Source organism: Dryobates pubescens, chromosome 24 (assembly GCF_014839835.1).
Source record: "Dryobates pubescens isolate bDryPub1 chromosome 24, bDryPub1.pri, whole genome shotgun sequence".
Lineage (NCBI taxonomy): Eukaryota > Metazoa > Chordata > Aves > Piciformes > Picidae > Dryobates > Dryobates pubescens.
In genome coordinates, this window is record NC_071635.1 from 226,701 (window position 1) to 253,361 (window position 26,661).

At 41.6% G+C, this 26,661-nt stretch overlaps 1 protein-coding gene across 2 annotated transcripts in view; it reads left to right on the forward strand.

Moving 5' to 3' along the window:
- The window catches only part of LRBA (LPS responsive beige-like anchor protein), a 324,288-nt gene that overhangs the window by 56,998 nt on the left and 240,629 nt on the right, over window positions 1–26,661 (forward strand). Inside the window, exons 22-31 of one of the 2 annotated variants that reach the window (XM_054172464.1) lie at window positions 151–1,128; window positions 1,860–1,949; window positions 2,205–2,380; window positions 3,455–3,608; window positions 4,018–4,198; window positions 5,598–5,725; window positions 6,156–6,263; window positions 8,540–8,711; window positions 9,338–9,776; window positions 18,503–18,636. In XM_054172464.1, coding sequence (XP_054028439.1) covers window positions 151–1,128; window positions 1,860–1,949; window positions 2,205–2,380; window positions 3,455–3,608; window positions 4,018–4,198; window positions 5,598–5,725; window positions 6,156–6,263; window positions 8,540–8,711; window positions 9,338–9,776; window positions 18,503–18,636 — 2,560 coding nt within the window. The remainder of the gene's footprint in view (window positions 1–150; window positions 1,129–1,859; window positions 1,950–2,204; window positions 2,381–3,454; window positions 3,609–4,017; window positions 4,199–5,597; window positions 5,726–6,155; window positions 6,264–8,539; window positions 8,712–9,337; window positions 9,777–18,502; window positions 18,637–26,661) is intronic. The other variant, XM_054172465.1, reaches the window with a different exon arrangement.

Consider the following 26,661-nt stretch of genomic DNA (forward strand, 5'->3'; position numbering starts at 1 on the left):
TATAAGGACAGTATCTAATACAAATTTGTAGTGTAACTTTGTATGACTTTGTGTTTTGTGGTGGTTGTTGGTTGGTTGTTGGGTCTTTGCTTGGTGTTTGTTGTGTTTTCCAGAAAAAGTATATAGTTTCAAATGTACTTTTTTTTTTAGGTAACTTTTGAAATGCACAAGGAGAGTCTTTCTCAAATGTACAGGGAATACCAAGGGAAAGGAGGTGAGGGCAGTGGAATACATCCTTCAACTCCCATTAGAACAATCTCTGGAACAAAAAAAGAAGCTAAAATCAAGGGAAAGCAGAAATGTTTGGAGTTAAAAGATGCTTCTGCTCCTTCCTGCATTGCCAGTGACATGGAGTGTAGTACTGAAAAGAAGGAGACAAATACGTCATCAGATGGTGACCAACAAGCTCCTTTGGTTTGTAATCATAGGGAGGAGATAGAAGTGGAAGACAAAGAGACTGCCCAGGATCTAGCAGCAGTGCCTGGTGTAGAACTTTCTCCAGAAGCAGTGAAGCCCAGTGTTTCAGAAATCAGTACTGGAATAGCTGAAGCTATCGAAGATTCTCTGAGCAAAGCTGATGAGCTTGTGGAAGAAACCATGGCTGTCTCTGCTGCTTCTTTAGCAACGCAAACTGCTTTGGAAGGAGAAACTGCAGAAAGACTGGACAAATCAGCAGCAGAGGTGGAAGAGGAAGATGACTTTGTTGATCTGAAAGAGGAAAGTAGTATGCCTTTGCCTTCAGAAGAGGTTGACAAAACAAACAAGGAGCAGAGCTCAAGGGAAATGACAACACAGGACAAACCACCAGAGAAGCCACCCAAATCTGTGCTTTTAAAATCTGAAGGTATGGAGGGTGTGGATGGGAAACAAGAAGTGACTTCTTTACCAGAAGTAGCCATTCAGCCAGATTTAGGGGGGGGAAAGAAGCTAGATGAAGAGAAGATGCTTTTCAGTGAAACCAAAACAGCTGAAGGAAAAGCAAATGCCCATGTGGCAGAGCCTGCTGTAGCCTCTGACAAGAGAATCGCCAAACTTGATGTTTCCAATGTTGCATCGGATACGGAAAGACTGGAACTGAAAGCTAGCAAGTGTCTAGAAGCACCTCCACACCCTAGATCCATACCTGAGGTAAATTCTACCTGTCCTTCCTCTGTCTAGCGTAAAAGGAAGTTGTGGTTTTATGTGATTTTTGGGGGGAAAAAATTGTGCCTGTATGTGTTCAGGAGATTTTAATGTGTGTGGATTTTGTGAGTTATCTAAAGAATGCTTTCAATTCTTGATGAAAATAGCTCTAATTCTTACTGATTTGTGTTACGCGAAGTCTCTAAGATTTTATTTTTTGTGCATCCACTGATTGCTGCTGCTAGAGTATTTGGCCAGATGGACAGTTCATCTGTGTTGGTGCTTTTTCAGTTTGAAGAATTGAAAGAGACATTTCTGTATTTTGAGAGGATTTCACCTAAGTTTCTTCTTTACTCCCCTTTTACACTTTTTAGTAAGACTGTTCTCTTAGATAGTTGAGAAGCAAATGTTGCTTGCACAGGAAAAAATAGTACTATATGAGAAAGAAAATGTATAGTTTTGTTCAAATCCTGGTGGAACTTGTGGGGATGTTTTGTTATACTAGCTGCTCTGCAGGTACACAAAACCCATGAGATGTTACGAAGTTTCAAATAGATATATTGGAAACATAAAATTTGATAGGATTGTCTCTCCGTCACATCAGCCCAACTTTTTTGTGCAAGTGCAATTTAAAACTGAGCTGCTGTATGCTGCAGTGCTCCACCCCTCTTGCCTTTAGTTCTAAGCCAGCTTTTCATGGTTAAATAGTCACCTATCTGAGTACTTCCCTTCTGCAGAGACACCTGCTAATGGATGCTCTTCATTCTGCACCATTCTTCCTTAAAGGAGGAAAACCACTGTCTACAGCAACATATATTTTCCCTCTGGTAAGGTTGGGTTGCTGCATGTGTATTCCTAGACTGGCAGGTGTGGTAGTGTAGTTGTAGACTAGTTGATAGGTTTGGTATATCCAGTAAACAGCTTTTGTGTCATTAGTCTTGGCTCTACTTGTAAACATGCACAGGGTCTAAACTAGTTGAGTGGTATCTCCAGTCTATTCAGTGCATTTCATTGGGTGTCATGGAAACTAACAGCTGGATTGTGGTTTGGTTTTTTCCTCCCTCTGTCTGAAAACTGTTCAGACCTCAAGGCAGCAAGACTCTTCAGGACGAGAGCTGGCTGCTGCATCAGATGGGCAGAGGAGAGAATCTAGGTCAGCTGTGTTCCGGATCCCGGAGTTCAAGTGGTCACTGATGCATCAGCGCTTGCTCACAGACTTACTCTTTTCCATAGAAACAGATATACAGATGTGGAGAAGGTAAATTTCTGTGCTTCATATGCAAAGGCAGTATCACTTAGGGCAGGCCACAGAGAAATGCATCCATGTGGGTCTTGGAAGTCTCCAGAGAAGGAGACCCCACAACTTACCTGGGCAGCCTGCTCCAGGGCTCCAGCATCCTCACAGGAAAGTTTTTAATCATGCTGAGATGGAACTTCCTGCGTTCCAGTGTGTGTCCATTGCACCTTGGCCTATCACTGGGCACCAGTGAAAAGAGTCTGGCCCTTTCTTTGTGACACCCACCCTTCAGGTATTGATAGACTGATCAGATGCCCTCTCAGTCTTCCTCTCCAGACTAACCAGCCCCCGGGCTCTCAGCCTTTCCTCACCAGACAGATGTTCCTGTCCCTTAATTCCCCTTGTGCCCCTGTACTCAGTACTGGTTAGGCCACACCTTGAGTCCTGTGTCCAGTTCTGGGCCCCTCAGTTTAAGAAGGATACTGACACTCTTGAATGTGTCCAGAGAAGGGCAGCAAGGCTGGGGAGAGGTCTTGAGCACAAGCCCTATGAGGAGAGGCTGAGGGATCTGGGATTGTTTAGCCTGGAGAAGAGACCTTATTGCTCTCTACAACTCCCTGAATGGAGGTGGTAGCCAGGTGGGGGGTTGGTCTCTTCTGCCAGACAACCACCATCAGAACAAGAGCACACAATCTCAGGAGTGCCAGAAGAAGTCTCACAGTGCCAGAGGAAGTTTAGGCTCAAGGTGAGGAGAGAGTTCTTCCCAGAAAGAGTAATTGGCCATTGGAATGTGCTGCCCAGGGAGGTGGTGGAGTCACCATCCCTGGAGGTGTTCAAAAAAGGATTGGACGTGGCACTTGGTGCCATGGTTTAGTTGTCATGAGGTGTTGGGTGACAGGATGGACTTGATGATCTCTGAGGTCTTTTCCAACCTTATTGATTCTATGCTTCTCTGATATCAGTTGACCCTTACAGTCATGTGCTATTCACTGCCCCACTGCTGACTGTCTAGTTTGAGTCTGATGAAAGCATGGAGATCCTAAAACACCACACAAATTCTGAATGTGGGTTTGTTTGGGTTGTTTTCTTGTACAGCCATTCTACAAAAACTGTGATGGACTTTGTGAACAGCAGTGACAACGTCGTTTTTGTGCATAACACAATTCACCTCATCTCTCAGGTGATGGACAACATGATCATGGCTTGTGGTGGGATATTGCCGTTGCTTTCTGCTGCCACATCTGCTACTGTAAGAAACTCCAGTTTTATTTGAAATTCTTATCTCTTGTGGGAGGAAGCCTTTCTTTATGCACTCTATTAACTGTTACATTTGTCCTTTTGGCAAACAGGAATGTGTGGGTGATGTTTCCACAAGCATCTCTTTCCTCCCTTTGCTACCGCCATGCTTTCTCTAAGATAAATTAGGTGCCTGCCCTCTTTGCTTGAAGGCATAAAAAAGGAAATGCCTAATTTAGTTGTCCCATAGTGGTCTGGAATGGGATTAAATCCCCAAAATAATGATCTTTCCTAGAATATGACTAGTTACCACTTTTGAATGTGACTGAAAACAGAACTTCCAGCATTGGTTTTTCTTAAAGGTATAAGACTAATACCACCTTTGTGGAATAGTAAATGCTCTTTTCAATTTTTCTGTGTAGCATGAATTGGAAAATATTGAGCCAACTCAAGGCCTTTCAGTAGAAGCATCTTTAACATTTCTCCAGAGATTAATCAACCTTGTGGATGTGCTGATTTTTGCAAGCTCTCTTGGTTTTACTGAAATTGAGTCTGAGAAAAATATGTCATCTGGAGGAGTTCTGCGACAATGTCTTCGCCTGGGTAAGCAAATAAAAGCACTCATTGAGCATAGGAGCCTGCTTTGATGAAATAGGTAGCAATTGTTAGCTTTATTGGGGGGGTTGTGTTTTTTTTTGTTAAATCAAGATGAAATTCAGTCAAAGAAGCATTGGAATCTTTCATCTTTTACTATTTTCACTGTTAATGTATTCTGCAATACATTTCTTCCTTAAAAAGTTGAAATAGAAGATATTATTCAGTTTTGTAGCCTGACTATTGTGAACCTGTTTTATCCACAAAGATACTTCTTTTGCCAAAGTTCCCCAAGTACTCAAGGCTGAGAATATAGAGGTTTTAAAATCTTGCCCCAAAATATGAGCCTCTACAATATATAGAAAAGAGATTTCAATCTTGAGGTCAGCGGGTGAAGGTATGGTGAAAACTAGAGATGTAAATTTCTTCAGGGCAGGGGTCAGATTGGGCAGTAGCTGCCAATACTGGCAGTAGCCAGTGTTACAGTGTGTTTGCATCAAACTGGATTGACAGAAAATGGTCATTATCTTAAAAACAAAAAAGTAAAAATAAGTAATGACTGGTCTGGAAATGAGAACATAGATGATCATAACTGGCTTCAGTTAGCTCATAGAGGAGTACAATATTTATGCTAGCTGCATGCTGTAAGATATTTGTAATGAAAAGTTTAACTTGCATGAGAGCCAGAACAGCTCAGAGCCTCAGCAGCAGCTAGTCTTCCTCCCCTTTTCTGGGCCATTAAATCTTCGTGCAGGCAGAACAAGATTTATGGGATGCAAACAGGTATAGAGGTGGGGTAGTAATTTTTTCCTCTGAAAATAATATTAGAAGATGATTCAGGTACAATTGTGAAGCTAAACAAAAACAAATAAATAAACTCTGTAACTCCAGAACATCTAGGCTAAGAGTAACAGAGCATTTTGAGGCAACCCTGGAAGTGTCCAAGGCCAGCTTGGACTGGGGCCTTGAGCAGGCTGGTCTAGTAGGAGGTGCCCTGCCCATGGGAGGGGTTTGAACTGGATGATCTTTAAGGTGCCTTCCAACCCATTCCATGATGATGTGGTTCGGTTCACAAGTGCAGCACTTATCTTTCTGCCTTGCTAGTCTGCCCTCCCTGCCCCGTGGCTGTATGCATGGTGCAGTTTCAATGAGTTATGCTCACTTCCTCACTTTGAAGTAGCTGTTAGATATAGCAAATGTGTTCTAATAGGTCAGTATTAATTATAAATTAAGGAGTTTGAGTATTGTTTTGCAGCTGTTTAGAATGCGTGGAAGCAAAACAGCATTTTACTGATGTGCTGAAACTTTTTAGTGTGGGTGCTGAACAGAAGTACCTTATGCATCTCAGCAGGGGATATAGACAATACTATTACCCAGATTAATTGTGAACATTTCTTTTCCCCTCAAGTGTGCGCAGTAGCAGTAAGAAATTGCTTGGAGTGTCAGCAGCATGCACAGATGAAACCTACTGGAGACACTGTGAAGAACCAAAAAGCAGTGCAGGGCTTTATAGGAACAGGGAAGTCTGCGGCAAAGGCAAGTACCAGATCCCATTCAGGGTTCAGTTCTTAAATTCACATGCAGCTCCATGTAATGCAAATGAGGAGGGTCATGGAATTGTGGAATTGTTTTAGTTGGGAAGGACCTCTAAGATCATTGACCTACAACCACCGTGGCCATTAAACCATATCCCAAAGTGCCACGTCCAAATATTTCTTGAATACATGTGGAGATGGTGACTCCACCACCTCCCTGGGCAGCCTGTTGCAGTGTCTGACCACTCTTGCAGCAAAGACATTTCTTCTAATATCCATCTTTCCCAACCAAAGCGATTCTATTAAATGCATATCTGATCTTTGTATGGTGATGTGCACGCTTCATGTTTCTTGATAGAATGCTTTTAAAACCAGAAGCTAAAACAATTGTTTGGGTGTGTTTTTGTTGCTGTTTGGGGGTTTTTTAACAGAGTCCAGTGGACATAGTGACTGGTGGCATTTCTCCAATCCGAGACCATGACAGACTTCTGCAGGATATGGATATTAATCGACTCCGAGCAGTAGTGTTCAGAGACATAGTAAGTTACAAATAATGTTGTTTCTTTGTAGCTAGATCCTGCATATATCTGCTGAACACTTGCTGTGTGTCACACATTTTAGCTAAATTGAATTTACTAAACCTGAATATCGCCTGCAGTAGGGAGGAACTCCTAATACTCTGAAACTGTTGGAGTGCTTGAATTTAGAAAGGGAAAAGGTGTCAGTGGCTACCTGCTGACCAAGGTCTTTGGTATGTTCTAAGAGCTGATGCTCTGGAGTTCTGCCTATTTGTATATTAAATATATACTTTTGCATGCTGGTGAGACAAACTGTTTATATGTACTAGGCCTTATAAAGGTGGCTATGGATACTCTTTGGAAAAGGAATGTTTTTGAGCGCATTGGAAATTAGAGGTCATCTCTAATTCCATTGCTTCCCCTCAGAGGAAACAATTTGTGTGCCAATATGCTTATGGTTTTTAGTCTTGAATTGACTAAAAATATCTTTGCCCTATGTCAGCAACTTTATAGCTGATATTGAGGAAATTGAGATTGATTGCTTAGGAAAAAAAACACCTCTGTAAGCAAATGCAGCAGCTATAATGGCCATGATTCATTGGTGGCCACAAGCTTGGAGACTAGAACTTGTTTTACAGTAATTGGACTGTTTAGCAAGTATAATGATTTACACAGTGACTTTTGTTCTATCCAGAGTAGTGAAGGATTTGTGGTTTTGATCTTTAGAGCAATTATTGATTGAAACAAGTTTCTCACAACCCCTACTTCAGTACTGGTGTGCAAAAGAGTAACAGGAAGTGAGTCGTCCATACCGGTGGAAGCTAAAGTAATCATAGAAGCACAGAATGGAGTTGGAAGGGACCTTAAAGATCATCCAGTTCCAATTCCCCTGCCTTAGGCAGGGACTCCTGATAGACAAGCTTGCTCCAAGCTCCATCCAGCCTGGCTTTGAACACTTCCAGGGTTGGAGCAGCCACAACTTGTCTCTGCAGTCTTCAAAATCCAGCACGTTGTGTGTGTGCATTTTTTCTTGAAAGCCCCCAAGAATACACACAAAGCTGCTGGGTTTTTTGCCTATTGAATCCACCAGGGTTTCTCTTTCTCGCTTTCTGTTACTGACTGGTCCAGTGAGGGCAAGAAAGATGCTGAGGGGACTGGAGAATCTCTCTTATGAGGAGAGGCTGGGAGACCTGGGGCTCTTTAGTCTGGAGAAGAACAGACTGAGAGGAGGTCTTCTCATTGCTGAAGTGTGGAGGCCAAGAGGATGGGACTGAGCTCTTTTCAGTGCCCAGTGATAGAATAAGGGGCAACAAGCGCAAACTTGTACACTGGAGGTTTCATTTGAACTTAAGGGGAAACTTTGATGTGAGTGTGGTGGAGCCTTGTGGCAGGCTGCCCAGAGAGGTTGTGGAGACTTTCAAAACCTACCTGGATATTGTAATCCTGGGCATCCTGCTCTGCGTGACCCTGCTGTGACAGTAGGGGTTGGGACTAGATGATCTGGCCCCAGAAGTCCCTTCCAGCCCCAAACGTCCTGTGATTCAGTTCTCCTGTAATCCCAAAGGCTTTTCTTCCTTCAGCAGCCAAAGGGGGCAGGCTTAGGCTAAATCATAAATGTCTGGTCAGGTCTGGGACCTGGCTTTTTCCTCTGCTTTATTGGGAGTGACTGAGTGCACTGGGAGGTACCTGGCATAGTTCATATTAAGATTTTCTTAAAAATCCCTTCATGAAGTTTCAGCTGTAACACTAATGCATGTTTGCCAGTTCCTGTTTGAATTTGCCTAGTTTAATTGGACATTGTGTATCCATCTGGACACAAAACCTTAACACTGGTTCTGGAATTTGTTCCACTTCATTAATACGTACTAGCTTATAAATGCTTTTACAGTTTTGTTGAGCACATTGCCCTGGTTGTACTTCATAGCAAATGCTGTTAATGTCTTGGCACATCTGAGGAAAGATAACAGAGGAAACACCTGTAAATAAATAAGGGAGACCTAGTCCCTGCACTGATTTGAAGCACACAGTCAACATACACAACCTTAGTCAAAGCAGTCATGCTTATAAATGACAAGTGAAAGGATTAATACGACTTGAGCACGACTGCTGCATTCCCCAGCTCTACAGGGGAGACAAACTGTGACTAGAGAGGATTGTTCTTCCATTGCTGACATATCGGCTTACTCTGGGGCTGTTTATGGTAGCACTGGGCATACTTTGCAGAACAATAAACACACTGCTGAGATTGTAATGGAAAAATCTGTGTCTCCCCCTGCTTCTTTTCTATTTTTTTACAGGAGGATAGTAAACAGGCTCAATTTTTGGCTTTGGCTGTTGTGTATTTTATTTCTGTGCTTATGGTTTCGAAATACAGAGATATACTGGAACCCCAGAATGAAAGACAAGCACCAAACCATAGCCAGGCCTTCAAGGAGGCAGAGAATGGGAACAATGAAACTCCTCCTGCAGGTGAGTATTTAATGAAATAGTTGTTTAGCCAAATGAGATACTGCAGCTTGTGCATCTTAACATTCTGTAGAAGTCCATGTGGAAATGTGCATTATGGTCACTTCAATGACATTGTAGTGCCTCAATGTTTTTGTGCATCCTTTTCTGATGTGAGAAGAGCCTGATATCCAGGTTGGTATTGTTGTGTGCAGTGGTTCATCTCACTGAAGCTGCTGAGTATTCCCAAGTGCTTGTTGCAGAAACATTACTATTTTGTGTAAAGTTAAGTATACATTAGCATGGGCTAGCATCTTTTGTTTCTACTGTAAAACATCTGTGATTGTCCCAAAGGTGGACAGGAGAATTAATTCATTGCCTGCTGAGTCAGTGTCTTCTATTTCCTTGTCTCAATTTTTGGATGCTATAACTTTCCAGGCTTCTCAGAAATGAGAAGGGACTGTTTCTGTTCTCAGTTTTGTATGCAATACTTACAGATAGTATTGAATCTGTAAGTAGGCAGGAGGAAACACCTAGATCTGTGTTATTTCACTTGCCACCTATTGGTGTTGCTTCTTTAGGAGTAATATGGTGAATGCAGTTCTGTTAATAGTGAACTTAAAATGTGTTTCCTATTTTGTTATGAACAGATGTGGAAAACCCACCTGCTGCTCATGGGACTTCAGCCTCCACTGAAGATTCAGAAAGTACAGCAGTTGTACAAAGAAGGGATTCTGGCCTTGGGGAGGAGCCGGCTTCAGGGCAAATGAACAGTTCCAGTAGTGTTGCTGAAGCAGGACCTCTGAGTGTCAGTGCAGGTCCTGATGCAGTCAGTGAAGTCCTGTGCACGCTTTCATTAGAAGTGAAGAAGTCTCAGGAGGACAGAAACAAGACAGGACCTGAAGACAGTAAGCCTGAAACTTCTGTGCCAGCTGCAAAAAATGTCAATGTAAAGGACATCCTGAGAAGCTTGGTAAGCACCCCAGCTGATGGGACTGCAGTGGATGCTGCTTTTATGCCACCAACCTTCCTTGGAGCTCTTGGTGATGGAGCGGCTGAGCAACCTGTACAGTTCCATTCCTTTGACAGGTAATACAGCTTCTGAAAGGTTTGGGCTGGTTTGTTTTGCTTAAGGTATCTATAAGGAACAGAAAAATTCATACTTCACTGGATCTCATGGCCAGTGTCATCTAGTGCTTCACATAATACAGATGCTTTGATTTACAAGTTAAAAAAGCTCCTACCATGAGGGTAGTTGCGCACTGGAACAAGCTGCCCAGAGAGATGGTTGAGGCTCCATCCCTGGAGATATTCAAGGTGAGGCTGGACAGGGCTCTGGGTGACCTGATGTAGTGGAGGATGTCCCTGCTGACTGCAAAGGGGGTTAGACTGGATGACCTTTAGATGCCCCTTCCAACCTGGGTGATTGTACGATTCTGTGGTTCTTTGAATAGCATTTGAATTGTTGCATTTTAACAAATATCTGCCTTTCTTAGTACTGGAATGCTATGGTGGATGTGAAATGGAGCATTCCTGCTTTGCTTCTTTTTTCTTTCACTCTAAGCTGAGGTTCCTCTTTCCTGATAATAATTTAGGTGTCCTCTACACCTCAATCTCATCTCCTTATCTTTTCCCAAGTGTAGTAGACAACACTGATATTTACTATGTCCAGGGGTTGCATGGACTGAAGATGTGGACAGCACCATGCTTGTAAATAGAAGAGCAGAGGGCAAGGGGGTTTTGTAAGGGTTTGTGTAGGTTTCTGCATTTCTACACTGTAATTACTTGTGGGTAGGAGTTTCCTGTGACTTTGTGTTTCATGGGCGGGGCTCAATGTCATTGAATCATAGAATGGTTTGGGTTGGAAGGGACCTTAAAGACCATCTCGTTCCAACCCCCCCTGCTATGGGCAGGACCCCCTCCTACTAGACCAGGGTGCTCAGGATCCCGTTCAACCTGACTTTGAACTCTTCCACACTTGGAGCCTCCACAACTTCTCTGGGCAGCCTGTTCCAGTGCCTCATGGCCCTCAGGGGGAAGAATTTCTTCCTCATGTCTCACCTAAATCCATCTTCTTGAGGTTTGAAACCATGACCCTTTGACCTGTCACTCCATGCCTTTCTCAAAAGTCCCTCTCCAGCTCTGCCGTAGCTCACTTCAAATCCTGGAAAGCTGCTCTAAGGTCTCCTTGCAGCCTTCTCTTCTCCAGGCTGAACAGCTCCAATTCTCTCAGCCTGTCTTCAGAGCAGGGATGCTCCAGCCCTTGGATCCTCTTCATGGCCTCCTCTGGACCTGTTCTAACAGTCTCATGTCCTCCTTGTTCTGGGGACTCCAGAGCTGGAGCCATCATTGCAGGTGGGGTCTCAGCAGAGCAGAACAGAGGAGCAGAATCCCTTCCCTGTCCTGCTGCCCAGGACATGACTGGGTCTGGGTTGCAGGAAAATATGTGAGGATAAGGTTATGAACTAGTATGAAACATTTTGTCCTTCAGCAGGTCTGTGTTTCTAGGTGGCTTTAATTTTTCATTGCCCTGTGTTTGTGGTAGGGCAGGTAGGCAGCAGTGTACATGGTGATGTGGAAGTGTTGCCCCTAGTCATCCACCGTCTGGTGGGGACATGCAGTCTTACACCTGAGGTGAATGCAGTTGTAAGGCAGGCTGCTGTTGAAAGGGAGTAACTGTGTCTATGAAACGTTTGTATTTGAAAGGACACAGATGGGAAAGCTTCCTGGCCACTGGAAGGTGACTCTATGTAGTGCAGCTCTGCCTAAAGTAGAAGTTTATGCTCTGATATGACACCTAGTGACAACAGCAGGAAGAGTTGTGCCGGGGAAAGGAAAACCTGTTTTACCAGGATCTGTAATAGAGGGGCGAATAGGAGCTCTTATTTAGGGTGTAGGCAAAAACGCTTCTATATATTTGGAACCTTTGGAAAAACAGGCTCTGGGATGCTCTTTTATTGCTTGTGTCTGGTCTACATTTAGTATATTGTTTGGTGGCAAAAAATCACTTCAGTGAGTTAACTTTGTCTTTCCTTTCTTGCTTTTTAAACACACTTTGTTGAAAGTTGTTCCCATGTAGCAGTTTGCCAGTGGGGTATCTCTGGGAATTTCAAAGCATCTCTGTGATCCTGCATTTATCTCAGGAATGCTGTGTCAGAAATCAAAACTCTCCTCATATCTTAAGGATTATCAACTCTCCAGCCATAGCTGGAGAGTATACAGTAACAGCTATCTGAGTGAAACCTTACTGAAAGGCTGCCAGGTTGCAAGCCTTTGCAAACAGCTAGGTGTATGTGCTCATTCCCATGCCAAAAATCTTCCCCTTATCTCATGTGAAGATACAATCTTGTGATTAGTGGGTGCCAGGGGTTTATCATGGTAAAGTTCAAGACTTTCATTGGCTTTTCCCCCCAAGATCCTTAGGGACATGAATTCATGTTCCAATTTCAGTGTGTCCTAAACCAGCAGTTTCCTTATGTAGTGGTGATCTTTGAGAAAGAAGAGGGGTTCTAATGTGAAAGTATTTAAATAAAACAAAACTAAAAGTAACCAAAGCTTAGGTGAAATTTTAAAAAAATGTCATTTCTCTTCACTTAATTAAACCCATAAGCTACCACTTGCTGTGGCAAATAAAATCTTGGTCTCTCCTGGCTTCTCCTGCTCTTTGTGGAAACATTCAATAATCATGACATGAGAAGAGGCTGATTCTGAAGGTTGGTCCCAGTCTTGTCCCAGCTGTGCTCTAGCTTGGGGAGCAGGGATGTTAACAAGCTTGTTTATCTTTTTGGAACATCATCCATAAGCTGCTTAGTTTGGCTCAGACTGTATTTACACATTTCTCAGCCAGTGCCTTTGTAATGCTTGGTTGTGGTGTTTCAGTTAAATTGAATCCAAGTCCCTTTTTTGATATGGAATGAATACATTTTAGACTTCAACAGTTTGGGTTTCAAGTCTAAAAAGAATAAATTTGTCACTGATATGATAAAGTCCATCAGGTACAGAGAGAATATGAAAATGGAGGGTGTATAGATCAAGGCATATATGCTGGGATGTGAAGCTCAGGTTCCTTTGGCATGCCAGAAATTTGCGTTCTGCTGGGGCTGGAGAGGCACTGTTTGAAGTCTTCTCCCTTCCAAGCTGATTTTGAAGTTCTGTAGCAAAAATGATTGTTTTCTTTCTATCAGCTCTTTTCTCCTCCCCCATTCACCTGCCTCTGATCTCTGATGGTTTTGAGAATCTCTTTTTCTTCCTTTCCCTTCGGATATTTCAAGGGGCACATAAGAGAATGGGTATTATCCACGGACAGCAGAGCTCATGGAATGACACTGACATGGCAGGCTGCTTTCCTGGCTCACTAGCAGAGAAAAAGATAAGCCTTCCAGCTTCTTTATTGGCCTTGCTCATTGCATAGGAGCCCTGCAGTGGGGCGACTCTGGCAGCCTGGGACAAGACTTCTTGGTTCTGAATGAAAACCATTATTCCATAGGGAAACAGACAAACTGTCACTTATGCTCCTGTGCAGTGCTAAAAAATGGAATGCTAATAAGTAAATCTCTATAAATTCCTGTATGTCAAGGGGAATTAGAGCTCATGTAATTATTTTTAAATTATAGTGAGGTCATCAGTTTGGCCTGGCCCGTGTTATATTGGGAATATTTGACTTGCACCCAAGGACAATTTGTAACTTGAAATGACTTTTAAAGTTAATTCCAGACTTACCAATGTCAAAAAAAAAAAAAGGGGGGGGGGGGGGGGGGGGGGGGGGGGGGGGGGGGGGGGGAAGCTACTTAACATTTAGAAGATATTTATAGATATTTTGTATTGAAACAGAAGAAGCAGTGATGGAAACCCAAGAAAGCTTTCAATAAGGAAATCCTTATGGAGCCCTTGGCAGAGTAGATCATTATGGTGTAAGCCTTTGTGTGTGATGGAAGTGGGTGTTCAGCTCAGTGCCCTGTGCTCATTCAGCGGTGAATAATTGTCTGCAACACAAAGGCTTCTCACACTTCAGCATAATTGGGACTAATAACACACTGACCTTCTGGCTAAGATGTATTTATAGTGGCTCATTCTCACCAGGACCGACCTATGTTTATCAGTCCACCTGCAGTAAATTTCTACTTTCAACCTTAAGTAGTTGGATTTTAAATTAAAAAAGGGAAAAAAAATTAATATGGTCATGGAAATGAGGCAACAAAAATGCTCATGTTACCATAGTGTGTGAGGTCTGCTTGAAATACACCTGAGGAATATTTTTAATGCAATTTTCCTTGTTTGCTCTCTACATCCAGCATTTGAATGTGATAATAATGGATGTTATAATGTAGAAATGGATCCTAAAAGTATGGAGTTGATTGCAGTGGTGGGATACTGTGAATGTTAAGGAGTGAATTGTATTGATGGCTTTCCTCAATGTGATGCACCTCTACCTGTGTGTGAGGCTGCTTAATGTATATTCTTACTCTGATGAAGCTCATGATTGCAGATATTTTAAACAGGATTATTTTTTGTAGTTCCGAGGAAATAACACTACACTGATGAATCTTACATGTGTAGTGATACATAACTAAAGAAATGCATATCAATCTAGCTGCAAGAAAGGACTGCCTCTTTAAAAGCAAGTGCCCTGTCATGTGGGAGAAGTTGAAGGAGCATTAATTTTTGAGACACTGTCCTGACAAATTTGCCTAGTTTAACAATGTCCTAAACACTCCATAGTTTAATCACTGCAATATTTAATCCTGATTCTCCTCTGCCTCATACATTCTTTGTCTCATGTATTCATTTTACTTATATTAGCATTTAAATCATCTTTTGGAAGACGAACCCAAAGCAACATTGGTGGTTAATGGCAAATATTTCTGTTTGAACACAGTTGTGTTTCCACCTAAATATTCAGAGAAAATATCGCATTGCCACACAAAGAAGGAAGAATGTAGGAATTTCAGAATGTAAAGAGTGAAGCATGACCAATGTTCATGTTTCAAGCAACTTAATTTGCTTGCTTTTGTGTGGTAGAGATGAATCTGCCTGTGATTGAGCTGTACCATGTAGAAGATGAGGAAATGTAAGCTCCTGAAACAAATCCTGCATTGGTCAGTTGTAGCATTGAGAGGGAAGATACAGCAATAATGCACCAATGCTTAGCTAGAAAGAAGTCGTATTAGTTCATCATTCTCAAACGATTTTAAGGATTCTTTGAGTCAGAATGTCATGACTAGAAGACAGAGAGAAAGGACATTGAGGCTTTGGAGTTTCTTTACATCACATTGTTGAGTAATATCCAGCACTTCTCATGACTTTGTGCTTCGGGTTGACACAACTGTCAGGAGAAGGAACCATCTTTCCTCCCCAGAAATCCTGTTTGTTTTATTTTGGCTGGACAAATTGGAATAATTTCAGTTGAGTATTGATGTTCACTATCCAAAACTAATTTTCTTCAGCATTTGGGTTGGAATTAGATGATCTTTAAGGTCCTTTCTAACCCAAACCATTCTATGATTAATCTGAGACTAGAAACCACCTTTAGGGTGAGTTGGTCAAAGATTCTGTTTTCTCTCACAGCCTGGGGAGGGGGAGGAATTGCTTGATTCCTTTGCTTGGGTGCACCTCTGCTTGGGTAACTGTAGACAGTCTGTCAGCTTGCTGGGCTGCACTACTCCCTCAGTGCAGTTACACTTAAGCACACTGAAGGTCAGTAGGAGTTTACAGGAAGGAATGATAATATATAGTGTTCTGTCAGAACAGGGAATGGAAACCTGTTGTAGCTGGAATTTCTTTTTGTCTCCACTCGTTGTCAGCTGCAGATCAGCGGTGGGAAGCTTCAATTGCATGCAGGCTTCCTTGCTCCCATGCTGTTCCACAACTGTTTTACTTGCGCTGTGAGGAGCTTCTTGAAGTAGTGCTGAAAATTACTCCTTTTGTAAAATGCCTTCTTGATCCTTCCAGCCTCTTAATTGCTAAGTTTTCAACAAGTCAAAGTTCAGCTATTTATGAATTATTATTTTAAGATGTAGGTCTGTCTCTTTACTACTTAAGATACTATCTTTGTCATGTCCTTGGTGCTGTTACTAACATCAGAGTAGGATCGGTAGATTTCAGACACAGCCATTCAGATTTGATGTTCTGAGAGCATTTTTACCGACTTGTGGAGTCACCATCCCTGGAGGCATTCAAGAGACTTGAGCACATGGCATTTTGGGACATGATTTAATTGCCATGGAGGTCTTATGTTGATGGTTGGACTCAATGATCTTGGAGGTCTTTTCCAACCAAAAAAATTCTATGATTGTCTTAAAGCCCTGGAAACAAAAGGGAAAAAAAAAAAAACACCCAAAAACCAAACCAAAACCAAACCCAGAAGATTTGGTTTTACCCTCAAGTAATTTAATGTTTTTTTGATTTAAAATTACTTATGTGAATAATAATGAAGCTTTGAACAGACACCACCTATGGCAACTACCTGTTGTACCAGATGGCACAATTGCCATCTACATACGCTCCAAAACTGATCAGTAAACATTCTTCCATGTCCCTTTGTGTCCAGTATAATGCTGGATAATTAGAGGGTGTGCAAAGCTTTTCCAGCTCAGGCACGGAGATCTGATAAAATCCACAGCCACGTATTCGTGATACGCCTGCACGATTTGGGGTTGGTACTGTTGATCACTGCTTCTTGACTTGGGTAGCTGCACAGTAAAGGAACTGAAAATCTTTGAGGGAGCACACCTGGGCTTCAGTGCTGAGTCATGAACATTGGATAAATGGCCAGAAGTGTACTATATGTGGATGCATCTTGTACTCACTAAACTTGTGCTAATTTCCCAGCCCCTTCCAGATATTTTAAGTCTGTTATGGATTAGTAGTAACAGCTTCCAGGCAGCGAGTGTCATAGATTCTTGAGCATGAGATCCCCTTCTTGGACCTGGCTGATGCAAAATTAATTGGTAATGTGGATATAACTTAGAAGACAGTCTAAATATGTGAATTGTTTTTAGTGCATTGCTCATGTTTCAGGGTAACTGACATGAACATACGATCAAAATTCATGGGTGAGGTGCAGATATCTCGACCTGGGGCTCAGGTGTTGTTGCTTCTCTTTTTTTAGCGTATAGTTAACATTAGCAGTCACCCCTATAATGATATGACACATACTGCCTCCAAGTATGGTGCCTGCCTACTCCTGCCATTAAGGAGGATTGATTGAATCAGTAAGGTGGTCTAGCTGCTCTGACATCCTGTGGGCTGAAGAAGGGAGTCAACCACAGTCATTCTCCCTCCATTCTAGTAAGAACTATTTCAGAAATACTTGGCAGAACTTTGTTGGTTATAATTGCATCTGAATTTGGGTCAAGTTTTTAAGTTCCTTTATTCAGCAAATGAATATTTTAAAGCTGTTAAGGGAATACTTCCTGTGTGTAGTTTTAGTACTGTCAAAAAAGGATGTGATTAAATAAATGGAATGTTGAAGACTTTCAGCTTACGGTTAACACCAGGTAATTAAAAGTAAGCGCTGCTGTGGGAGTGCATTATATATCAGCTGTACTCTTTACCTCATTAGCTGGGGTTTTGCATCTTTATGGAGCTAACTTGCAATTAAAAATGCCTTTAACGTATGCTTAACAAGGCCTTTTAGGTGTTTGGAATAAAGCACTGCAGTTTAATTGAAATTGGTATAGCATAAATAGATGTCTTAGGAACATGCCAGATAAATCTCCATGCCTAACTTGTCACTTTGCATCTTCTGCTCCTGTGTAAGCTTTAACAATGACTGTGAGGCCTGACATTTAAATTGTCTAAGAGAGGGAGATTCTCTCCTCAACTCCAAAGGAGTTAGATGAGTAAAACTCTCTGAAAGGAGGTTGGAGTAAGGTGGGGGCTGGTCTCTTCTCCCTAGTGTCAGGTAATAGAATGAGAGGAAATGACCTGAAATTGTGCCAGGGAAAGTTTAGGTTGGTGATCAGGACAAATTTCTTAGCTGCAAGAGTGGTCAGGGATTGGAACAGGTTGCCCAAGGAGGTGGTGGAGTCGCCATCCCTGGGGAGCGTTCAAGAAATGTGTGGCCATGGCACTCGGGGACATGGTTTAATGGCCATGGTGGTGTTGGACTGGATGCTCTTAGAGGGCTTTTCCAACCCAAACAATCCTATGATTCTACTCAAAGTCACACCATAGCCATATTTTTAAGATGAGCATGTTTGTATGCACATGTGAAGATGTGAGTTAGAATGTTTGTAGCTGTAATGTATCCTTCTGCAATTAGTCTTCTGTTCTGGAATACCAAAAGTAGTACTGTCATGACAACCTTCGGTGCTGATAACATAATGTTTTAATTTTAAATGCCATGGTATCTTGTGCAAAGAGTTGCCTGCAGTGTAACCCCAAATCTTAGTGAAACTACCATGAGGAGGAAGATCTAGTTGCAGGTCGCTTTTCCTGATGATCTTCTGTGTGCTTGTTTATCAGGGATTTTATAGAAGTGGATGAGATGTTAACTTTTGCAGGACACAGAATCGTAGAATGGCTTGGGTCAGACGGGACCTTGACAGTCACTAAGTTCCAACTCTCCTGCCATGGGCAGGAACACCTGCTGCTAGACCAGCTTGCTCTAAGGCCCATCCAACCTGGTCCTGAACACTTCCAGGCTTGGAGCCTCCACTGCTTCTCTGGACAACTTGTTCCAGTGCCTCGCCACCTTCATGGGGCTGAATTTCCTCCTAATGCCTAATCTGACAGCAAATGTGCTAGACTTGTGGACAGAAGTCATGATGTATGGAACTTCATACAGTTGTGTTTTACTTTTTGTCTTCGCATAGGAGTGTTGTTGTACCACCAAAGAAATCAACCATCTCCTCTTCTGCAGCTGCTATGAGTATTCCTGCAAATGCTGTCAGTGTGGTTTCCTCTGTAGATTCAACCCAAACCCTGGATTTGTCAGGAGAGTCTCCTGGTGAGTAAGGGTAAATTAAATAACTTGCATCCCAGCCCTTCCTCTCTTGCTTCTCTATCCTCCCTCATTCACTGTGAATACAAATGAACAAGCTTTTGTTACATGGTTTTTGTTACACATTTCTTTGCTGTGTGTTATTTGAAGTTGAGATGTTTATGAATAGTCATCTGTATCTCAAAACACTGTAGGTGAGACTTGGTTTCCAGACACTAAATCGTTGGTCACTTTCTGTTGTGATAGTGATAAGTGTATGGCATGTGTAATATACAGACGTGTGTGTGTCTGTATGTATATATAAATCTATATAAAAATCTTCTGGGAAGATGGGGTTTTACACTTTGTTTTAACTAGGGAGTGTATGTGGAATAACGTGTCCTAAATTATCAAGGCAGACAAAAAAAAAATATCTTTGAGACTATCTTCATCCTCACCTAGCAGCTTGCAGTCCTGCATGTGACATCCATGCCTCTGAACAAAGACCACTGTCAGATACTGTGCAGAAAAATAGATGTGACTCCAGGCTAAACTGGACCAGTTGTTGGAGATACTATGTGAGTTCATGAATATAAGAACTCATCCTGTTTGGTATTTTCTGAGAGCTTATGCCTTAGATCATTTTATTATTTCTAGTTTGGCTGCTGTAGCTACCCAAATGTAAAAAAAACCCTTGTTTATAAGCAAAAAGAACAAAAGTAGTGGTATGTTTAAAACAAAAAAAAGCTGTGCTGAATTTTGGGGTTCTCCTTTTGCCCTCACCTAGCTGAACAGATGTGAGTGTCTGAGCAATATTTGCCATTTCAAGATTTCTCACAGTTTTTGTGAAGCAGAGACATTCATTTAGTGTGACTACTGTGTATTCTAAAGACTACTTCTTGTCACAGAGTTTTTGTTATGTAAAGTACAAACCTATTTATAAATTGTAGGGTATTTGTTCAAGAATTATATGTGTTAGTGCTAAGTAGGACTGAAAATTATATAAAAGTGTTTCCAATAGCTTTAGCCTGAGGTCAGATCCAGTGCTGATGCTTAACTAATTGCTTTGGACAGGGTTTTTTTTTTTTTTGGTAGGGACAAAATTGAATAGGTTGTTTATAGGCAAGTGGTCCTTTGAACCCTCAGTCTCTCTGGCTGTTCCTATCACATAAACGATATTTAACCTTCTTTGTTATGTCAAAGGCTTGCTTTTCTACTTAGCCATGCTGAAAACACATGGCTCCATAGGTTCTCCTAATTGTTTGTGCCCATGAAGTTTAACATCAAGACTTAGAACTGATTTGCATCTTAATCAAGGAAGTTTCAGTCTGGGCCTCATTACTCTTTTCTCTTCAGTGTTAGAATTCCTTATTTCCTTCTTCCAGCATATGAAGGGGGCCTACAAGAAAGCTGGGAAGGGCTTGTCGTGATAGGTAGGAGGCAATGGCTTTGAGCTGAAAGAGGGGAGATTTAAATTGAATATTAGGAAGGAATTCTTTACAGTGAGGGTGGTGAGACACTGCAACAGGTTGCCCTGAAGGTGTTCAGGGCCAGGTTGGATGAAGCCCTGCGCAAGCTGGTCTAGCAGGAGGTGTCCCTGCCCATGGCAGAGGGGCTGGAACTAGATGGTCTTCAAGGTCCCTTCCAACCCAAACAATTCTTTGAGTCTTTTGTGAACTGACATCCCAGTTGTAAAGACTGAGGAAAAAAGGTATTCTGTTGTCATGTGCTCTAGTACTTGTGTCTCTGAAACGTGTTTGTTGCCATCTTCAACTTCCCATTGATTTCCTGGGAAAATCAAAGATGATGTTGTTCTATCTGTGATAAAGAAGAAGAAAAGCTGTTGAAATCTAGTATGTCCCTGTTCTTTGGAAAAGAGAGGTAGCAGGAGGCAGCACAGGTGGCAGGAGGTAGCACTGTACTAGTCTAGGAGTAGTGTTTGGACTAGGAATATTGAGAGTCTTTTGAAATGTCACAGGAAGATTGGCTCTGAGCAGCTAATCTCCTCTGGAAATAATAATCTGCCTTAGAAATAATAAAACCTTATCTGCAGTCTAATTGTTAAGAATTAAATTCTTAGAAATAGTTGCTGATTTGTTAGCAATTACCAAGTCACCCAGGTTAGATGTGGGCTTAATTACTACAGTTTCTGGATACTGCTTCCCTAGCTTTTAATAAAAACAAAACAGGTGAACATGGATTTTTCAGATTGAGTCAATCTTGTAAGAACCTATGGAAGCAAAAATAAGTCCCCCTGTGTCTGCAGAATGCATAAGAAATCCAGACAATAAACAATACTGATGGAGTTTGTAGCTGTGTGACTTCCAGCATGTCTCTGAGTTTTGGCATAAGTTGGATGTGTAATCTGAATTGATAGGCATAAAAAGAGGCCAACCAGGATTAAAAATAGGAGACATGTTTAGACTGGCAATCTATTAATTAAGAGAAAAAGTAAAGGAATAAAGGAGATTAAAATGGAGGACTGCTGCTTTTTCCCCCCAGCAAAATAATGGCACAGGAACAAAAATTTTGCAGACTCGGAGTCATTTAGAGTGGTATTGCTTGTGTCAGTTGCACACAGTGAGGTCTGAAGTTCTGAATCCTTTAACTTCTTCCTTTAAGGATGTAAGTAGCAATAAGCAAGCTCCCTATGAAACCCAAATCTAATATATATCATTTCCCCTGAGTTCAAGTCATGTTCATTGATTGATTTTTGTTTTCCTGCAGAAGAGAGTAAATAAATTGGTTTCTTGTTTCAGCTAACATTCACTGTAGCTCTACTTCTGTAATTAAGAATTAATTCAGTCTTTTTTTTTTTTAAGAAAGTGCAGAGGCCAGAGGTTTGTGTAGTGAATATAAATTTGGAGCTTTTCCACATTTTATATGAAGGCTGTTTATTAAATGTTACTAGTACATTTAAAAATACATTTCAGCTGTTTTTTTGTAAAGTCAAATAATTTATAAGTTTTTTGCCTTTGATGTTTTAAAAACTGGTTAAGCAAACAGAACCTGAATATAGTACTGCATAATGCCTTACTGTGGAGACTATAATCAGTTTACTCCAAAACAGAGGTGAAAAGGAGATACAGACTTAAAAATGGGATTAAACAGCAACTGATACGTTGTAGTTGTAATGTGGACATAAGCATGATTTGGGAGTAAGTTAGGGTTGTTTTTTTTTACAGTGTGAACATCCTCCACCTGCAGATGTGGTAGCAAAATTGCTTGGTCAGGGGAGAATCTGTGTTAAAATACCAGACAGGTTGTGTAGTTCCAGATACCTCCATTCCATTTGTGTGTGCTCAGAAGTCATCAGTCGTCTTCTCAGTATTGTTACCTGAAGTCTTGTCTGTAGCTCAAGGTCTGTGACTATCTCAGGTATTTGACCCTTAAGATTGTCCTAAGCTTATATCAAGTGGATGTGAGGTGTCCTGGTCTGCCATATAGAAAGGGTTGACAAGTTGGAAAGATACCCATCTCAGCTCACTCTGTTCCCTGGATACTTTGAAAGAGGGTGAAAACATGTTTTGACCTCAGACAGCCTGGCCTATTTGTAGGAGAAGTTTCTTCACCTTTACTCATTTAAGCCACAGAGTATTTCACAACAGAAAACAAAGCCGTTCCTGAGTACAAGTGTACCTCTTGTGTGTTGCTAATGGCTGATATTTGGGTTGTTGGTCTACTGTAATTGCTATTCCATTTCTTTGAGAGATCTTGGAAATGAATGGAGAGAATGAGCTCCCTTCCTGGCCCATGTTGAGCCAACCATTTGTCTCTTTAAAATAGAATAGAATAGAATAAACCAGGTTGGAAGAGACCTTCGAGATCATCGTGTCCAACCTATCATCCAACACTACCCAATCAACTAAACCATGGCACCAAGCATCCTGTCAAGCCTCGCCCTGAACACCCCCAGCGACGGCGACCCCACCACCTCCTCAGGCAGCCCATTCCAGTGGGCAATCACTCTCTCTGTGTAAAACTTCCTCCTAACCTCCAACCTAAACCTCCCCTGACGCAGCCTGAGACTGTGCCCTCTTGTTCTGGTACTGGTTGCCTGGGAGAAGAGACCAACCTCCGCCTCACTACAACCCCGCTTCAGGTAGTTGTAGAGAGCAATAAGGTCACCCCTTAGTCTCCTCCTCTCCAGACTAAGCAACCCCAGCTCCCTCAACCTCTCCTCATAGGGCTTGTGCTCCAAGCCCCTCACCAACCTTGTTGCCCTTCTCTGGACACGCTCCAGCAAGTCAACCTCCTTCCTAAACTGAGGGGCCCAGAACTGGACACAGTACTCGAGGTGCGGCCTAACCAGTGCAGTGTACAGGGGCAGAATGACCTCCCTGCTCCTGCTGGCCACACTGTTCCTGATGCAGGCCAGGATGCCCTTGGCCCTCCTGGCTGCCTGGGCACACTGTCTCTTGTGGAGGTGGTATTGAACAAAAGAGCACATTTACTACTAACAAGCTAAGGATGAGAAATTTACTTGAGTTGCCTCTTCCTTGGGTTGGCTCATAGGCTGAATGTGCCACTTGCACAGATGCTGTGTCCAGTAAGGGCCATTGGAAGTGCAGGAATAATACTTAAACAGACAGGAGTGGGCATGGTTGCCTGAGCTGTTGTGAATATGCTAGTGGGATGCTTGTGCCTTCACTTGTCGCTTAGTTTTGCTCTGAAATGTTCCAGTCACAGTTGTCATATTCCGATGTGGTGTCAAGTTTTTTGAGCTGTTTTTCAATTTCTGTTCTCACTGTTTGCTCTGAGGCTCTGAGTTTCACTGTTTGTGTCCTTGAAGGATTTCCCATGCATTGTGTTAGTGCCTCCCTCTGAGGAATGCAGTTCTGAGACATCCAGTTTGGGAATTGTTGTTCAAATACACATTTTTTGTTTGAAGGAGTATGAAAAGGCTTTAGGAAGCAAGAAGTGAACTGCATCTAGTCCTTACTGAGAAGTTCCAACCAGTTTGTTGTCTACCCCCTTCCCCTCCTACTTGAAGTTCTTTGAGTTTCACTTGTTTTGCCTCTCATCCATACAGTTGCCAGCAGGATTCTCACCTCTCCTGAGCGGAGACATGGACTGTTCTCCAAAGTGCGAGGTCATAAACAAAGCTGTGACAAAGGCCAAGGTGAAAGAGGAGATAGATGTTTGGGAGAAACCTGGGAATAAACAGTAATAGGAGATAAAAAAGGAGTTGTGATGTCTGAATTCTCATCCTGCATATAGAAGAACATAAATTTTCCCCCACAGCTGGCTTGTTTTCAAAGAATAATGGTATTCCTTCATTTTTATACAGAGGTGAAACTAACCTCGAAGTCTCACAATAAAATAAGTTGGCAGAAGGCAAGCTAAAGTGTGGGGGGGAAGAATGTCAAGTGTTACCTGAGCAGAGTTAGTTGAAGAAATTCATGGAATTGTAGAATGGTCTGGGCTGGAAGGGACCTCCAAAGGTCAAATTCTCTGGATTATCCTAGGTTACAGTGCCAGCAGCTGAAGGCTGGTTACTGATCCAAAATGACACAGATCTAAAATCCACTGGAAATGCTGTTACATAAAACACTGTTTGAAAGCAAGAGTGCCCCATTGTTTTGTGCAATCTGTTTTGGTTTAACCTGCAGATGTGTTTATGTAGCAGATCCCTTCTTTTATCTTGCAAAACCTTTCACTGTAGTCCTGAATTTGTACACTTCCAGCCCAGGCAGTTTTTGAAGGAGCTCAAAAACTGAAGGAGTCAAATACTGGATATTCCTTTCCAAAATGGCACTGGTGTATTTAGGTCTGTTGTACAAAACTAAGAGGTATGGTTATTTAATTCAGCCCTCTGTTGGGGTGTTTTTAACCTCGTCTCCCTCCTCCCAGAGTGAAGACTATTGCACACTTACATACTTTGTGTGTGTGCGTGTAAGAATAAGGGGTTTGCACACAGAGTTCTGATAAAAATATTTTATTGCCAGAGACATTATTTGTTTAGACCCTTGGGGACCTTGGGTAAACAATAATGTTTCACTGTAAGGGTGCTAGACAGATGATCTATTTGCATTTTCTTTTATGTCTTTGCAAATGTCTGTAAAACTGTCAGTTTGAAGGAGCCAGTTTATCAGTGAAAGGATAAGGAAGAGATAAGTCCGTTTAGTTCCACATGTTTGAAGTAGCTACTGCACTTACCCACATGTGTGTTGGGGATGAAAATATGCTACTGAAGTATTTTCTTTTTTCTTTTTTTTTTCTTTTTACTAAAGGAAGAAAAAAAAAGTACAATAAACTCCTATGTCTGAGTTAAATACAGACAAAGAAAGTAGTTGCACAAAGCAAAATTGAACTGGAGGGGGAAAAAAATCACTGTGCCTAATCCTATCTAAAAGAAGCCTGAAATGCTCAGCTGTGATAAATGTGAGATTCACCCCTTTTAGTGAAATATATCAGAGTTTGGAATGTGGATTTAGGTGATGATAAGCATGAAGAAATTCAGGCCATAAATATCCTTACATAATCTTCAAAAAGACCATCAGTTTATATAAGTTCTTGCCTCATGCTGTTGTGAGATTCAAATTATCAGTGCCTTTCTGTTATGTCTATATTTAAAAGTTGATTTTAACTTAAAACTTCACAGACTTTTAAATTTGATCAGTTCTGCACAATTTCTTTTTATTCCATAAGGAAAAAGAGAGTGTTCTGTCTGTGTTGCCAGTGGCTTCCCTTGTCTGCCATTCTGTGTCATTCTGTGTATGAAGAGAGAACCAAACAACAAACCAACCCATCCCCAAAAAGCAGCAAACCCCCAAGTTATCTCCAGTTGAGTGCACATCTCTTTGTTAGCCTCCTGATGCCTGTTGTGTCCTTTCATTACCCCTGCAGAAGTTTCCTTGGATTTTTTTTTTTTGGTCTGATTTTTTTCATTCAGTTATTTTGCTGCCCTGGTGAAGTCTTCTTTTTAACTGGTCAGTAATACCTGGGGTTTGCTGCGCAGATCATGTGGTGGGATTTTAGTTTGGTATACTTTTGCCTTCCTAGAGTGTCCAGTGATAGTGGATTACTGTTCACAGATTATAAATGCAGCAAGAAGCATGTGAGCATTTATAAACTAAGATGTTCTGCAAGTGTCATCTGCATGTTGAGAGGACAGTTTTGCTTGGAAGGCTTTGGGTTCCATTGTAGTTCTGTATGCTGCTGAACTACCCAGATCAGTGAGCTGATCTCTTACGGACAGTCTGACTACTGGCTATGTGGATTTTGAAATGTTACCCTGTCAGAGGGACTTGTTTAATGAGAATATGGATGTGTGGCTTCAAGGGCGAAGCTGGAAATTCTGGTGAGACTGTTTTAATATAAAGGTTATCGTGAAGATGAAATAACTGAAGGGCTCCATCCAGCAGCCAGTGCATTGCATGAACGAATGTGTGCAAAAGCAGAGGGAGGGAAAGCTGTAGCTGTTGAAGTGTCGCAAAACAACTGGAGTTTGAAACTGTTGAGTCAGGTGGCTCGTTGCCTTCTGAGGTTTAATTTTTCTCTTCAGCAGGCTCTGTTCTCATTTTTGGCACATCCTGTGTCTGGTTTTTCTTTGAGAGTGCCACCAGTTTTTTAATTTCTTTTCTTTTCTTTTTCTTTTTCTTTTTCTTTTCTTTTCTCTTTTCTTTTCTTTTCTTTTCTTTTCTTTTCTTTTCTTTTCTTTTCTTTTCTTTTCTTTTCTTTTCTTTTCTTTTCTTTTCTTTTCTTTTCTTTTCTTTTCTTTTCTTTTCTTTTCTTTTCTTTTCTTTTCTTTTCTTTTCTTTTCTTTTCTTTTCTTTTCTTTTCTTTTTTCTTTTCTTTTTTCTTTTCTTTTCTTTTTTCTTTTTTTTTTTGTTCTTGGACCTATGCAAAACGAGATCTTAGAGCAATGGAATCCCATCCATGAAAATACTGAAAATATTTACAGAATCTGGCCATGACCTTTGAAATTTTCAAGAATCTGTCCTTGATTTGCTGTTAGTAGATAAATTATTTAGGAAACAATGCCCGGATGATTGCATTCAGCTCATGCTTTGCTCCCTGTTTTCTTGCCCTTCATTTTGTGTGGCCCAC